Here is a 17,302-nt window from a genome sequence, read left to right as displayed (position 1 = left end):
GGGGTGTGGGACTGGATGGGTGCTGGGGGAGGGACTGGGTGGGTGCTGGGGTGTGGGACTGGATGGGTGCTGGGGTGTGGGACTGGATGGGTGCTGGGGTGTGGGACTGGATGGGCGCTGGTGTGAGGGACTGGATGGGTGCTGGGGGAGGGACTGGATGGCTGGGGGGAGGGACTGTGTGGGTGGTGGAGGGACTGGGTGGGTGCTGGGGTGTGGGACTGGATGGGTGCTGGGGTGTGGGACTAGATGGCTGGGGTGTGGGACTGGATGGGTGCTGGGGGAGGGACTGGGTGGGTGCTGGGGTGTGGGACTGGATGGGTGCTGGGGTGTGGGACTGGATGGGTGCTGGGGTGTGGGACTGGATGGGCGCTGGTGTGAGGGACTGGATGGGTGCTGGGGGAGGGACTGGATGGGTGCTGGGGGAGGGACTGGGTGGGTGCTGGGGTGTGGGACTGGGTGGGTGCTGGGGTGTGGGACTGGGTGGGTGCTGGTGTGTGGGACTGGATGGGTGCTGGGGGAGGGACTGGATGGGTGCTGGGGGAGGGACTGGGTGGGTGCTGGGGTGTGGGACTGGGTGGGTGCTGGTGTGTGGGACTGGATGGGTGCTGGGGTGAGGGACTGGGTGGGTGCTGGGGTGAGGGACTGGGTGGGTGCTGGGGTGAGGGACTGGGTGGGTGCTGGGGTGAGGGACTGGGTGGGTGCTGGGGTGTGGGACTGGGTGGGTGCTGGTGTGTGGGACTGGATGGGTGCTGGGGTGAGGGACTGGATGGGTGCTGGGGTGAGGGACTGGATGGGTGCTGGGGTGAGGGACTGGATGGGTGCTGGGGTGTGGGACTAGGTGGGTGCTGGGGTGAGGGACTGGATGGGTGCTGGGGGAGGGACTGGGTGGGTGCTGGGGTGTGGGACTGGGTGGGTGCTGAGGGAGGGACTGGGTGGGTGCTGGGGTGTGGGACTAGGTGGGTGCTGGGGTGAGGGACTGGGTGGGTGCTGGGGTGAGGGACTGGATGGGTGCTGGGGTGAGGGACTGGGTGGGTGCTGGGGAGAGGGACTGGGTGGGTGCTGGGGTGTGGGACTGGATGGCTGGGGTGAGGAACTGGATGGGTGCTGGGGGAGGGACTGGGTGGGTGCTGGAGGAGGGACTGGATGATTTTGGGATATTGATGAAGGATAAACTGCTTAGAAACCTGTCCTTTCATGAAAAATCTGGAAATGATCCATTACAAGTCACTATTTACTCCTGCTACACTGAACTGCCCATCATTTATCAGAGTTAAAAGGTTCACTCACTCAAGACAGAGCTAAGAGGTGGTATTGCTGAGTACAGTGTATTGAAAATTGCATGGTGCAGTTTTGTTCACTTGAGGCTAACATGCACATATACCAGCAGAGGGAGTCTGCTCGGAAGGTAATAATTAACGAAGGATGCACGTTGAAAAGCTCACGTGGCTCTAATTCTAAATTTGTCGAGCTGAATATGCAATTGCTCCGTCCTACGAACTTCACACCAGATGCCCCAGGTTCGGTGGGCAAACAGGTTTATTCCACATCAAACCCACGACCTGGAAATTTGCGATACTGGAACAGGACTGCGGCGTGGGAAGTGTCTCATCCCTCCTCGCACCCCACAACCTGTCACTTAACACAGGCAGATGAGGCATCGCTCAAAGCTGAGCAAGTTCCAGCCCATAGATCAGTAAAATGAAAACAAGTTATTTACAACACTCCACTCACCAGGGAGGCCGGTGGAGGCTCCGGGGACTACACCTGAGCAATGCACCATTAGAATTGGTTCTAATACGTCAGAGATTTTATGCAAACCCCCAGAGTCCTGAGCGCCATTGGCCTGCTGTAACTCTTTTTTTTTTAAATACATTTTATTGAAATTTTTTTCCCAAACAACAATTTTTCCCCTCTTACAAAGCAAACGCAACAATAACAATACAGAAATTTTTAACAATACACAAGTAACAAAACCCCTTTATCTTTGACCTAAACTAAGCCTGGCGCATGAGGAAGAGGAATTTACCCTGTTTAGGGCATCAGCCCACATACCCTCCTCTATCTCCTCCCCTAGTTCTTCTTCCCACTTTCCTTTTAGTTCGCCCACCGACTCCTCCCCCTCTTCCCTCATCTCTCGGTAAATCTCTGCCACCTTGCCCTCTCCGACCCACACCCCTGAAAGCACCCTGTCCTGAATCCCCTGTGTCGGGAGCAACGGAAATTCCCTCACCTGTTGTCGAGTAAACGCCCTCACCTGCATATATCTCAAGAAATTTCCCCGGGGCAACTTATACTTTTCCTCCAATGCTCCCAAGCTCGCAAAAGTCCCATCTATAAATAAATCTCCCACCCTCCTAATTCCCAACTGGTACCAGCTCTGAAATCCTCCATCCATTCTTCCTGGGGCGAACCTATGGTTGTTCCTGATTGGGGACCCCACCAGGGCTCCCCGCACCCCTCTCTGTCGCCTCCACTGTCCCCAGATATTCAATGTTGCCGCCACCACCGGGTTTGTGGTAAACTTTTTAGGTGAGATCGGTAGCGGCGCCGTCACCAGCGCCTCTAAACTCGTCCCTTTACAGGACTTTCTCTCCAGTCTTTTCCACGCCGCTCCCTCACCCTCCATCATCCATTTACGTATCATTGCCACATTGGCGGCCCAATAGTAATCGCCCAAGTTCGGTAGTGCCAATCCTCCTCTGTCCCTACTACGCTGAAGGAACGCTCTCCTCTCCTTACTCTCGGAACTTTCCCTGCCCACACGAAGCTCGTGATGCTCCTGTCTATTTTATTAAAAAAGGTCTTAGTGATTAGTATAGGGAGACATTGAAATACAAATAAGAACCTCGGGAGGACCATCATCTTAATTGCTTGCACCCTGCCAGCCAGCGATAGAGGCTGCATGTCCCACCTCTTGAAGTCCTCCTCCATTTGTTCTACCAACCGTGTCAGATTAAGTCTGTGCAAGGTTCCCCAGCTCCTAGCGATCTGAATCCCCAGGTATCGGAAGTTTCTTTCCACTTTCCTTAGAGGCAAGCCTTCTATCTCTCTACTCTGGTCCCCTGGATGTATCACAAATAATTCACTCTTCCCCATGTTTAGCCTATACCCCGAGAAATCCCCGAACCCCCTCAAAATTCGCATAACCTCTATCATCCCCCCCGCTGGGTCCGACACGTAGAACAATAGGTCATCCGCGTATAACGAGACTCGGTGTTCTTCTCCCCCTCTAATCACCCCTCTCCATTTCCTGGAGTCTCTCAACGCCATGGCCAGAGGTTCAATTGCCAACGCGAACAACAATGGAGACAGCGGGCATCCCTGTCTTGTTCCCCTATATAGTCGGAAATACTCCGATCTATGTCGACCTGTAACTACGCTTGCCGTTGGAGCCCCATAAAGAAGTCTAACCCAGCTAATAAACCCGTTCCCAAACCCAAACCTCCTTAACACTTCCCATAAATACTCCCACTCCACCCTATCAAATGCCTTCTCTGCGTCCATTGCCGCCACTATCTCTGCCTCCCCCTCCACTGGGGGCATCATTATCACCCCTAATAGTCGTCGCACGTTAACATTCAGTTGTCTCCCTTTTACGAACCCTGTCTGGTCTTCGTGCACCACCCCCGGGGCACAGTCCTCTATCCTCGATGCCAGTACCTTTGCCAACAATTTGGCGTCCACGTTCAATAATGAAATGGGTCTATAGGACCCGCACTGCAACGGATCTTTATCCCTCTTCAAAATTAACAATATCGTCGCCTCTGACATCGTCGGGGGTAGAGTCCCCCCTTTCCTGGCCTCATTGAACGTCCTCACCATCAACGGGGCCAACAAGTCCACATATTTTCTGTAATACTCCACCGGGAACCCGTCTGGTCCTGGGGCCTTCCCTGCTTGCATGCTTCCCAGTCCCTTAATAACCTCGTCCACCCCAATCGGTGCCCCCAGGCCTACCACCCCCCGCTCCTCCACTTTTGGGAACCTCAATTGGTCCAGGAACTGCCGCATCCCCTCCTCTCCCTCTGGGGGTTGAGACCTATACAGTTCCTCATAGAAGGTCTTGAACACCTCATTTATCTTTCCTGCCCTTCGCACCGTGTCTCCCCTTTCGTCTCTAATTCCTCCTATCTCCCTCGCTGCTGCCCTCTTTCGCAATTGATGAGCCAACAGGCGACTAGCCTTTTCCCCATATTCATACCTCCTCCCCTGTGCCTTCCTCCACAGTACCTCCGCCTTTCTGGTGGTCAGAAGGTCAAATTCCGTCTGGAGTCGTCTCCTCTCCTTGTACAATTCCTCCTCCGGGGTCTCTGCAAATTCCCTATCCACCCTTAAAATCTCCCCCAGTAATCTTTCCCTTTCCTTGGCCTCTGTTTTCCTTTTGTGGGCCCCAATGGAGATCAGCTCTCCTCTGACCACCGCTTTTAGTGCTTCCCATACCACTCCCACAGGGACCTCGCCGTCGTCATTGACCTCCAGGTATCTCTCAATACACCCCCGCACTCTTGCACACACTCCCTCATCCGCCATCAGTCCCACATCTAATCGCCAGAGTGTTCTCTGCTCCCTTTCCTCTCCTAATTCCAGGTCCATCCAATGTGGGGCATGATCCGAAACCGCTATGGCTGAGTACTCAGCTTCTTCCACCCTAGAGATCAACGACCTTCCCAAAACAAAAAAATCTATCCGGGAGTACACTTTATGGACATGGGAGAAGAAGGAAAACTCCCTAGCCCTAGGTCTAAGAAATCGCCATGGATCCACTCCCCCCATTTGGTCCATAAACCCCTTAAGTACCTTGGCCGCTGCCGGCCTTCTTCCGGTCCTTGAGCTGGATCTATCTAGCCCCGGGTCCAGCACCGTATTAAAGTCCCCTCCTAAAATCAAGTTTCCTACCTCCAGGTCCGGTATACGCCCCAGCATCCGTCTCATAAATCCCGCATCGTCCCAGTTTGGGGCATACACATTAACCAACACGACCTCCATTCCCTCCAGCCTGCCACTCACCATTACATATCTACCTCCGCTATCTGCTACGATGTCCTTTGCTTCAAATGCTACCCGTTTCCCCACCAAAATGGCCACCCCTCTATTCTTTGCGTCCAGTCCTGAGTGGAACACCTGTCCCACCCATCCTTTCCTTAGCCTAACTTGGTCCGCCACCTTTAGGTGCGTCTCTTGGAGCATAACCACGTCTGCCCTTAGTCCTTTCAAATGCGCGAGCACTCGGGCCCTTTTTATCGGTCCGTTCAGGCCTCTCACGTTCCACGTGATCAGCCTCACTAGGGGGCTACCTGCACCCACCACCCCCCCCCCCCCCCCCCCATGTCGACTAGCCATTACCTTCTCTAGGCCAGTCCCATATCCCGCCTCCGTGCTCCCGCTCGCTCCCCCAGCGTCGCACACCATCCCCGACCCTTTGGTCGACGATTCCTCGCGCTGCAGCCGCCGCCGCCAGTTTTTTCCTCCTTCGTTTGGGGGGGGGGGGGACTCCCTTCTCACACACCCCACACCGGGTTGCGTCGTCGAAAAATTCCCCGTTGGGGCTCTTAAAAGAGCCCGAAGGTCCATCGGAGCTGGAGCCGCCGAAGCGTGCGGCTAGCTCGGCGTCACCGCAACCGGAAGTGCCTGCTGTAACTCTTGATCACAGGACACAGTCCTCTGCCAGCGACATGCAATCAGCGGATATTCCATTTGAAGATTATGGGCGCAATTCTCTGATTGCGGGACGTAGAGGGCTCCGATCGCGGGCCAGACCCCATCAGAGCCCCCCCCCCCCCCACCACCACCAAGGGATGGAGCTCCCCCCCCCCCCCCCCACCCCCCGGACAGGCCGCCACCCGGCCTTTCGCACAGAGTTCCCGCCAGCAGCGACCAAGTGTGGACGGCGCCGGCGGGACCCTGCTTTTCCGCGCGGCCCAACCGGGCCGGAGAATCGGCGGCCCTGCCGCGGACAGCGGCCCACGACCGCGCCGGTGCAAACGGCGCCGATTCTCCGCACCTGGGAGAATCGCACGCCGGGGCGGCCTGGCGCGGTCGCTGCGGTTCTCCAGCCCGGCGCGGTGCTGGGAGAATCGCGGCTATGGTGTGTTATACCATGTACAGCGCCATATATTATTCTGCTGCTGCTGGGAGAGGGGATCCCTCTGCTATTTGCCGGTCCCTTGGAAGCCCCAACTCCCCAAGGAATATGGAGGAAAATGGAGTTGAAGATGAAGACCAGTCATAATCGTATTGAATGGTGCAGCAGTATCGATGGGCCAAATGGTCTTCTCCTGCTCCTTTTTTTGGATAAATTTAGAGTACCCAATTATTCATTTTTTCCAATTAAGGGGCAATTTAGCGTGGCCAATCCACCTCCCCTGCACATCTTTGGGTTGTGGGGGTGAGACCCACGCAGACACGGGGAGAATGTGCAAACTCCACACGGCCGCGTGCCGTCCCTTTGGTTAGGTACTTTACAGTGAATTCGTGCTCCTCCTCCAGGCTGGAGGCTGGTGGTAAACCACTAGCAGCTCCTCAAAGATCGACAGAATAAGATTGCCTTTCGCCTCTTTAGGCGGCAGTGAAGGATCCCATCTCCACAATCCCAAAAGGAGGGCGGCGACTTCGCCGCAGTGTTTACCGATATTCATCCCTCACCAACCCGTTACCCGGTAATCACCACAGGGCTGTTTGTGGGATCTTACGGTGCGTCATTAACGCCACGTTTCCGACATTACAAATGGTGACTGCACTAATACTGCATTAGATGTGAAGCACTCTGGGGTGTCCAAGGCTGTCCTCTGCGAAGTACCAACGGGCAGATTAATATTACTGCTCAATACTTGCACAGAGAGGGAGAGAGGGAGAGAGGGAGAGAGAGAGAGAGAGAGAGAGGGAGACGTTGCCAGCACAGCAACCTCTTCAAAGATGAAGAGCTACAGAAGGTGTACTCCCGGAGACACCTGCTCTCTGCTTGCTGGGAGGCTGTGTGGTTGCTACACAGTACGCTGGGAGATTACATTACAGGCAGACACATCGGACTCATCACCGCCCCTATGTCAACACTCAGGAGGGGGAAAAAAAATAAAAAATCAGGGCTCTTAAAAAAGCAACGAGGAGACCGTGTACAGGAGTCTGCAGTTGAGGGTTACCACAGCTCATCGTGCAATTTGCGAGGTTAAAACGGGTTCCGTTACACAGTGCTCGACAGTGGGAGGCCGTCCCATGGTCGATACTGAATGACCCCACTTGTCCTTTATTTACGAATGATCCACTAGTGCCAGGAACGAGTGTCTACAAACTAGCCTGCCTCTCAAATATACACAGCAAAAAAAAAAACAAGTGAGGGATGGTTAAGAATAGGAAAGGAGACTCTTCACACATCAGATACCCAGAGACCAAAGGTAGCCTTCACCATGAGGACCACATATATACGCTTTGCCCTGATTCCCATATCATATATACCCCCCTCACCAGATACCCAGTCACATGTACCTCCTTCGTCCAGGTACCCAGGGTTCCTGGCCCACAGACCACATTTTGGATCCGAGCTATTCACAATATATACCAATGATTTAGATGAGGGAACAAAATGTAATATCTCCAAATTTGCAGATGACACCAAGTTGGGTGGGAGGGTGAGCTGTGAGGAGGATGCGGAGATCCTTCAGTGGGATTTGGACAAGTTGAGTGAGTGGACAAACGAATGGCAGGTACAGTCTAATTTGGAGAAATGCGAGGTTATCCACTTTGGGAGCAAAAATGAGAAGGCAGACTATTATCTGAATGGCCATAAATTAGGAGAGGGGAATGTGCAACGAGACCTGGGTGTCCTCACACACCAGTCACTGAAGGTAAGCATAACGGGTGGCACGGTGTCACAGCGGTTAGATCTGCTGCCTCACAGCGCCAGAGACCTGGGTTCAATTCTGGCATTGGGTGACTGTCTGTGTGGAGTTTGCACGTCCTCCCCGTGTGTGCGTGGGTTTCCTCCGGGGGCTCCGGTTTCCTCCCACAGTCCAAAGATGTGCAGGTTAGGTGGATTGGCCATGATAAAAATTGCCCCATAAAAGTGTCCAGGGATGTGCAGGTTGGATAGGGTTGTGGCGTTGCAGAAATAGGGTAGGGGAGTCGGGTGGGGTGCTCTTTCGGAAGGTCACGGTAGACCCGATGGGCCGAATGGTCTCCTTCGGCACTGTAGGGATTCTATGGAGGTACAGCAGGGGGTAAAGGAGGCAAATGGTATGCTGGCCTTCATTGCGAGAGGATTCGTGTCCAGGAGAGGGATGTCTATCTGCAACTACACAGGGCCTTGGTGAGGCTACACCTGGAGTATTGTGTGCAGTTGTGGCCTCCTTATCTGAGGAAGGATGTTGTTGCTCTCGGGGGGAGTGCAGCGAAGGTTTACCAGCCTGATTCCTGGGATGGCGGGACTGGTGTCTGAGGAGAGATCAAATCGGTTAGGATTGTATTCGCTGGAGTTCAGGAGAATGAAGGGGGAATCTCACAGAAACCTATAAAATTCTACCAGGACTGGACAGGGTAGATGCAGGAAGGATGTTCCCGATGGTGGGTGTGTCCAGAACCAGGGGTCACAGTCTGAGGATACGGGGTGGACCATTTAGAGAAGATAGGGTTGCCACCTATTGTCCCCTCCACCGATACAAAGATAGCTCATCGCAAGCTGAACCAATCATTGGAAGGTGTCCGCGTGACACTGTCCTATGCTGCAGAGATGCTCATTCCATTCCTACTCCATTTTCCTGGACAGATGAGAGGGACTGATCGCCACACTCTTCAAACAAACATTCGTTGCGGGAACAGAGCAGGTCCTCAGGCTGGCCTCATTGACCATTGGGAGCAGAAGACAGGGGGTGGGGTGGGGAAGGCATGGGAGCAAAAGGACAGGCATGATCGTGGTTGTTGGGAGTCAATCAACTCTGGCCCATGACACACAAACATGCGTCACGGGTCTTCAGGGTCGTGTTCTAGGCTCAACAGGTTCTGCTGCTTCATCAATGACCTTCCCTTCATCATAAGGAGGGAGTATTCGCTGATTACGGCACAATGTTCAGCACCATTCGCAACTCCTCAGATACTGAAGCAGTCCAGGTCCAATTGCAGCAAGACCTGGACAATACCCAGGCTTGGCCTGATGCTGGCAAATAATATTTATGCCACACGAGTGCCAGGCATTGTCCATCTCCAACCAGACATAATCTAACCATTGCCCCTTGACATTCAATGGCTGAATTCCCCACTATCAAAATTCTGGGGGTTACTATTGACCAGAAACTGTACTGGACTAGCCATACTTGTTAGGAAGGAAGATGTGTTGGGCATTTTGAGAAACTTGAGGATAGACAAGTCCCCCGGGCCTGACGGGATATATCCAAGGATTCCACGGGAAGCAAGAGATGAAACTGCAGAGCCGTTGGCAATGATCTTTTCGTCCTCACTGTCAACAGGGGTGGTGCCAGGGGATTGGAGAGTGGCGAATGTCGTGCCCCTGTTCAAAAAAGGGACTAGGAATAACCCTGGGAATTACAGGCCAGTTAGTCCTACTTCGGTGGTAGGCAAAGTCATGGAAAGGGTACTGAAGGATAGGATTTCTGAGCATCTGGAAAGACACTGCTTGATTAGGGATAGTCAGCACGGATTTGTGAGGGGTAGGTCTTGCCTTACAAGTCTTATTGAATTCTTTGAGGAGGTGACCAAGCATGTGGATGAAGGTAAAGCAGTGGATGTAGTGTACATGGATTTTAGTAAGGCATTTGATAAGGTTCCCCATGGTAGGCTTCTGCAGAAAGTAAGGAGGCATGGGATAGTGGGAAATTTGGCTAGTTGGATAATGAACTGGCTAACCGATAGAAGTCAGAGAGTGGTGGTGGATGGCAAATATTCAGCCTGGATCCCAGTTACCAGTGGCGTACCGCAGGGATCAGTTCTGGGTCCGCTGCTGTTTGTGATTTTCATTAATGACTTGGATGAGGGAGTTGAAGGGTGGGTCAGTAAATTTACAGACGATACGAAGATTGGTGGAGTTGTGGATAGTAAGGAGGGCTGTTGTCGGCTGCAAAGAGACATAGATAGGATGCAGAGCTGGGCTGAGAAGTGGCAGATGGAGTTTAACCTGAAAAGTGTGAGGTTGTCCATTTTGGAAGGACAAATATGAATGCGGAATACAGGGTTAACGGTAGAGTTCTTGGCAATGTGGAGGAGCAGAGAGATCTTGGGGCCTATGTTCATACATCTTTGAAAGTTGCCACTCAAGTGGATAGAGCTGTGAAGAAGGCCTATGGTGTGCTCGCGTTCATTAACAGAGGGATTTAATTTAAGAGCCGTGAGGTGATGATACAGCTGTACAAAACTTTGGTAAGGCCACATTTGGAGTACTGTGTACAGTTCTGGTCGCCTCATTTTAGGAAGGATGTGGAAGCTTTGGAAAAGGTGCAAAGGAGATTTACCAGGATGTTGCCTGGAATGGAGAGTACGTCTTACGAGGAAAGGTTGAGGGTGCAAGGCCTTTTCTCATTAGAACGGAGAAGGATGAGGGGCGACTTTTTAGAGGTTTATAAGATGATCAGGGGAATAGATAGAGTAGACAGTCAGAGACTTTTTCCCCGGGTGGAACAAACCATTACAAGGGGACATAAATTTAAGGTGAATGGTGGACGATATAGGGGACACAGTCAAACCAACCGAATCGGGGTCAACACTCGATCAAGTCAAAACTGGTACCAGCCAGGAAGGGGACCCGCATTCCCTACTCTGGGTGACAAAGACTTGCATTCATCTAGTGCCTTTGACAACCTCGGACCTCTCCAAAGCCCCTCACAGCCAAGGAGGTACTTTGGAATTGTAGTCGCTGTGGTGTAGGACACGTAGCAGCTCAGTGCACAGCAAGATCCCACAAGCCACAATGATGTTGTGACCAGGTGGATTTGGAGAGGATATTTCCTCTTCCGGAAGAATCTAGAATCAGGGGGTCACTGTTTAAAAATAAGAGGGTTCCCGTCCAAGACAGGGATGAGGAGAAGGATCGTGAGTCGCAGAATCGTCGAATCCCGAAAGTGCAGAAGGAGGCCGTTCGGCCCATCGAGTCTGCACCAACCTTTCCGACAGAGCACCCTACCCAGGCCCACTCCCCCGCTCTATCCCCGTGGCCCCAACTAACCTGCACATCTTTGGACTGTGGGAGGAAACCGGAGCACCCGGAGGAAACCCACGCAGACACGGGGAGAACGTGCAGACTCCGCACAGACAGTGACCCGAGGCCGGAATTGAAACCGGGTCCCTGGAGCTGTGAGGCAGCAGTGCTAACCACTGTGCCAATGTGCTGCTAACAGACTTAGAACTCTCTTCCTCAAAACAGTAGTGGAAGTGACGAATGTGATATAAAATAGTTACTTTAGAGATATTAGTTACTGTAATGTAGATATAGGCCAGTCTAATTCTGTTAGTTCACAGACAAAGGATTTCAGAACGCATGGCAAGGGGGAGGGGTGTCCAGTAGAGGAGGAGAAAAGGATGCTGGGTAATAGGAGGCCAGAGGAAGGGATGAGAAGTGAGCCAATTAGGATGTATGGCCAGGTCAGGAGGGGTATAGGATGACCTATGGGAATCGTGTATGTGAAACTTGATGCCATTTGAATGTGTTGGTAGAGATTTCTTTGTTCTACAGAATCACTCGATTCTGGAGACCCAGGAGGCAGCATGCGTCCTGTGTTTGTGTGAAACGAGTCAGACTTGCAAGTCAAATAAAAATAACTAATGCTATGCCTGCAAATCCATCTCGAGTTTTATTGAGGCCAGACTGACGGGTAAGGAAATTTATAGTTTGTCAGAAGCACAGCTGGATAGATTCTTGATTAACAAGGGGGTGAAAGGTTATTCGGGGTGCGCAGGAATGTGGGGTTGAGGTTACAAACTGGTCAGCCAGGATCTTATTGAATGGCGGGGCAGGCTCGAGGGGCCGAATGGCCTAGTCCGGCTCCTAACTTGGATGTTCGTATGACCAAATAATCGGTGTTTTTCTGAAGTGTTGTTGATTGAGGGACAAATACTGGGCCAGGACCCCAGGGAGAAAACCCCTCGCTCTTCATCAAAGCAGGAAGCTATGGGATCTTTCGCGTGTGCCTCAGAGGGCAGACGGGGCCTCAGTTTAATGTCCCGCCCCAAGGACAGCACCTCCGACAGTACAGCACCCCTTCAGTACTGTACCGGAGTGGCCGCCTGGGTCACATCTCTGGAGTCAACCGCCAGCCTCCAGGATTCGGCGGCAGGGCCGATGAATCATTCCTCTTGAATGAATCACGGCCCAAGTTGGGCGGGTTATCTCCGGAATCCCTCTTCAACGGTGCACAAGAGCTGTTCCCTCAACCCGTGCCAGTACTCGCGACTCAAAAACAGGACGGTTTGAGCAGGAAGGCTGACCGGAGACCTGGAGGTCACTGGCCGGAGAACTCCCTGTCCCGGAGTCAGACTTAAACAAACCAAAGTGGGCGGCACGGTAGCACAGTGGTTAGCACAGTCGCTTCACAGCTCCAGGGACCCGGGTTCGATTCCCGGCTTGGGTCACTGTCTGTGCGGAGTCTGCACGTCCTCCCCGTGTCCGTGTGGGTTTCCTCCGCGTGCTCCGGTTTCCTCCCACAAGTCCCGAAAGACGTGCTTGTTAGGTGAATTGACCGTGATAAATTGCCCTTCCCTACTCTGGGGGACAAAGACTTGCATTCATCTAGTGCCTTTGACAACCTCGGACTTCTCCAAAGCCCCTCACAGCCAAGGAGGTACTTTGGAATTGTAGTCGCTGTGGTGTAGGACACGTAGCAGCTCAGTGCCCCTCGAGCCTGCCCCGCCATTCAATAAGATCCTGGCTGACCAGTTTGTAACCTCAACCCCACATTCCTGAGCACCCCGAATAACCTTTCACCCCCTTGTTAATCAAGAATCTATCCAGCTGTGCTTCTGACAAACTATAAATTTCCTTACCCGTCAGTCTGGCCTCAATAAAACTCGAGATGGATTTGTAGGCATAGCATTAGTTATTAGTGTCCAAAAAATGTTAAGTGGGGGTTACGGGCATAGGGAAGACGCATGGGCTTCAGTCGGGTGCTGTTTGTAAGGGCCGGTGCAGACTCGATCGGCCTCCTTCTGCACGGTAAATTCTATGATTCAAAGTCTCCTCGCCACGGGGCCCATCCCACGAAGCACAAGCTGTAGCACCAGTTATTCCAGACACTGCCAATCCAAAACAATTGGCTGAAGAGCCAACTGCGGCTCGAGGTAAAACTTGCCTTCACAGCAAGTGATTAGGATCTGGAATGTTCTGCCAGAGGGTGCGGTGGAGGCAGATTCAATCAAGGTCTGCAAGCCCCGATGGTTAATTATGTAAACAGAAAAACCTGCCGGGCTTTGGGCTGATTTGCTCTTGCAGAGGGGCAGCAGGGCTGGGAGGGGCTGAATGGGCTCCTCCTGTGTTGTCGCCGTTCCGTGTCTCTAATTCTGAACCGTTCTCTCCCACTGTTGCTAATAAACGGCACAAGGTTAGAACATTTTGCCAGGCTAAGCGGAACGCCCGCGCTGGTGGTTGCTGCAAAGAGGCAGTTTGGTAAATCCTCAGATTGAACAAAATGCTAATTGTGGGGAGAAACATTAAATCTGCAAAACCTGCGCCAACCCGTCCCAAGGAGGCGGAGATTCGCGGACAAGTCACATCGTTGTGAGAGGTTGTAGCAGCCCCAGACTGTGGACAGACACACCAAGACAGCTTGCAATTTCAGGGATAGGTATAGAATTAAACGACCTCGTCCAATAAAAGAACAATTTTGTGACAGAACTCAGCAGAAAAGTAAACAGCTCCTCCCCAAAGTTACACACAGTCCCTGGTGACCTTATCCCATAACCCAATCTACCCTCCCAACTTCACCCTATATTTTCGTTATTAGTCAACTACTTAAGAGGAAATGCCTCTCAGTTAACAGGTTCCCCAAGTATTCGGATTTCATTCACACTGCATCACAACGCACTCGAGGATATTCCATCTACCATGATGGGATTTTGTAGTGAGGGGTTATACCCTGCGTCTGCGTCTGCATCTCTGCGTCTGCCTTTGCCTCTGGGTCTGCGTATGCCACTGGGTCTGGGCTGGGACCCACGTATGTCTCGGCTTCCGGGTCGGCGTATGCCCCATATCCATATACCACTGGGTCTGGGTCTGCATATGCCACTGCCTCTAGGCCTGCGTATGCCTTTGCCTCTGGGTCTGAGTTTGCCTCTGGGTCTGTGTATGCCTCTGGGTCTGGGTCTGCGTATGCCTCTGCCTCCGGGTCTGCGTATACCTCTGCCTCTGGGTCTGCGCATGCCTCTGCATCTGGGTATGCCTCTGGGTCTGTGTATGCCTCTGCCTCTGGGACTGCGTATGCCTCTGCCTCCGGGTCTGCGTATACCTTTGCCTCTGGGTCTGCGTATGCGTCTGGGTCTGTGTCTGCGTATGCCTCTACATCTGGGTCTGTGTATGCGTCTGGGTCTGGGTATGAAATGAAAATCGCTTATTGTTACAAGTAGGCTTCAAATGAAGTTACTGTGAAAAGCCCCTAGTCACCACGTTCCGGCGCCTGTTCGGGGAGGCTGGTACGGGAATTGAACCGTGCTGCTGGCCTGCCTTAAAAGCCAGCTATTTAGCCCTGTGCTAAACCAGCCCCTGGGCCTGCGTATGCCTCTGGGCCTGCGTATTCCTCTGGGTCTGCGTTTGCCTCTGGGTCTGCGTATTATTCTCTTATCTGTCTCTGGATTTGCAATCCTGGTGAGGACTGAAAACAGTCACTCTCACTCCAAGCTGCCTGCCCCTCATCCCTCTCCCTCTCTCTCTCTCTTCTTTCTTTCTCTCTTCTCTCTCGTGTATGAAAGGCCTCAAACTAAAGCTCTCCGAATTTACTCTTATGCCATGCAAGTTGTGAGGAGAAGGGAGACGCTCTCACCTGGACGGCTCGAGTGAAGAAAACTCCTGCGTCCGAGGCCAGTTTCTTTACGTTGAAATCCATCCTTCCTCCTTCCTCCTCCTCCTGCTCTCTCTCTCTCTCTCTCTCTCTCCCAGTAACTTGGCTGATAAAACCACAGATACAACCTACCAGCCTAACCCATCCATCTCAGCCACCATCAACAGGCACTGCCTCTTAAACTGGCTACGCTCCTCTGATCTTTAAAGCGGGTGGTCAGCTGGTCACAGGGCAGGCTGGCGGTGCCAACAATGTTCTCTCCACTGCCTCAGTTTCTTAACACCATGCTGGGCGAGAGAGGCAGAGGAAAGGCACACACACACACGTACTGGTACAACATCAGCCGTCAGATCCATATCATCAGCAATCAGCAGCACTGCCTCTTAAACTGGCAACACCAACCTCCAGTCCCGTATTCCCTCTGCTGGCTGGGGCAGGAAATAGGATGGGCCCCAGAGTTTCAACTGTCAGCTCTTTGAACGCCAACTTTAAAAAGAAAATCGAGGCAAGTCCAAGTGTGTGGGAAGAAAATGCAAGAAATGTCAAGAGTGCATTAAGAAGGGCAGCACGGGGGCGCCGAGGACACGGGATCGATCCCAGCCCCGGGTCACTGTCCGTGTGGAGTTGGCACATTCTCCCCGTGTCTGCGTGGGTTTCACCCCCACAACCCAAAGATGTGCAGGGTAGGTGGATTGGCCGCGCTAAATTGCCCCTTAATTGGTAAAAATGAATTGGGTACGGTAAATTTAAAAGAAAGAGTGCATTGAAAAGCGAGAATGTTCGGCAAAAATCGGCGAGATGGGCGATTACGGCGCGAGAACCTGCTGAGTTGTGGCGGACACCGTTAGACGTTTTCCCTCCACCACTTTCCAGTTCAAACATGTTTTCCCCCGGAAGGCGCTGGGCGTGTGAGAGGACAGCGACGAGAGAGTCAGGGCACCGGGGGGGCACACCCTGGGGCCGGGGTGAAACGAGGGGGCCCCGGCAGTCTCTCACCAGAGACAATGGGCGAGGTTCTCCGGCCCGCCAGCCGCCTTTTCCTGGACGGAGCGCCATCTCCGGCTGCGGGATTCTCCGTTCCCGCCGCCGGCTGATGGGAGCTCCCCCTGGTGATCACCCCAGGCCGCCGGGAAACCCGCAGGTGCGGGTGCGCTGGCGGCAGAACAGGCGCTCCCGCTGGCAGAGAATCCCGCCCAATGTGATTAAATGTGATTCCCGTACCAGCCTCCCCGAACAGGCGCCGGAATGTGGCGACTAGGGGCTTTTCACAGTAACTTCATTTGAAGCCTACTTGTGACAATAAGCGATTTTCATTTCATTTCATTCAAGGATTGAGAGAGGTAGAGAGGAGGGGTGGGTGTGTGGGGGAGGAGGGGTGGGTGTGTGGGGGAGGAGGAGTGGATGAACTAGAGTCAGATCAGATACAGAGAGAGAAATAAAGAGAGAGAAATAAAAAATTAGGAGGCGAGAAAAGAAATGGGAAAGAAAAGCGAGCGAGCATTGAAAGTTCACCGATTTTGAAAATCTCCAAAATTCGCTAGGTGGAGAATGGGACCTCAATACTGTTAATTGTTAATTTTTTTCGGCTGGAGAGGTGGACCATAGAATCACAGAACCCCTTCAGTAGGAGGCCATTCAGCCCATCGACTTTGCACTGACCCTCTGAAAGAGCACCCACCTCGGCCCACTCTCTCACGACCCCACCTGATCGTTTTGGGTCATTAATAATGATCATGCTCTTAAAGGGGTACTGATGCTGTTAATTACTCGAATTAACTCTTTGTCATGTCAATTAATGGGAAAATCTATAACTTCAAGATACTTGGGGGGGGGGGGGCGTGAGGGAGAGTGGGGGAGAGGGTTAGGATGTTTTCACTCAAGGTGAAGATTGGACAGCAACTTGTGGGAACTTGCAGTTGACGGAGTACACGTCCCCCATCGCAATTCACCGACACAGTAAGAACTCTGCGGATCGATCGCCATTATCTCTTCCTCAAATTCCGGCCCAATGTGTTTGCTGAACTGTAGTGTGCGATAAGAGAAGCAATTAAATAAAGTGAAATTCACGAAATGAGAGCAATTTGGAAAAACAAACATTGCAAGTCACGCACCTAGAATCGCGTCTTAAATCATCCCAAGTGATTCCCCTGGGAGGGCCTCGCAATTTTTTAATAAATTTGGATTTTTGCCAACAAGCCAATCTTCTAAATTATGCAGACAGCTGAGATGTATTCGAACAAAATAATGTTCACAGAATCAGCGCGGGGGGGAAATACTGAGAATGATTTCGTAAAGTTCGAAAGCGAGGGGGGGGTGGTTTA

At 52.5% G+C, this 17,302-nt stretch overlaps 1 protein-coding gene across 6 annotated transcripts in view; it reads right to left on the bottom strand.

Annotated features, from left to right (window-relative positions):
- The window catches only part of LOC140399294 (endophilin-B2-like), a 134,890-nt gene extending 119,610 nt beyond the window's left edge, over positions 1 to 15,280 (bottom strand). For 2 of the 6 annotated variants that reach the window (XM_072488781.1, XM_072488783.1), the window contains exon 1: positions 14,964 to 15,275. In XM_072488781.1, coding sequence (XP_072344882.1) covers positions 14,964 to 15,026 — 63 coding nt within the window. In that variant the 5' untranslated portion in view covers positions 15,027 to 15,275. Of the gene's footprint in view, positions 1 to 14,963 lie in introns of all 6 variants that reach the window. The other 4 variants (XM_072488782.1, XM_072488785.1, XM_072488784.1 and 1 more) reach the window with 3 other exon arrangements.
- Between the last annotated feature and the right edge of the window lie 2,022 nt (positions 15,281 to 17,302).

This window comes from Scyliorhinus torazame, chromosome 22 (assembly GCF_047496885.1).
Source record: "Scyliorhinus torazame isolate Kashiwa2021f chromosome 22, sScyTor2.1, whole genome shotgun sequence".
Taxonomy (NCBI): Eukaryota; Metazoa; Chordata; class Chondrichthyes; order Carcharhiniformes; family Scyliorhinidae; genus Scyliorhinus; species Scyliorhinus torazame.
This window is presented reverse-complemented; position numbering and strand designations above follow the sequence as displayed.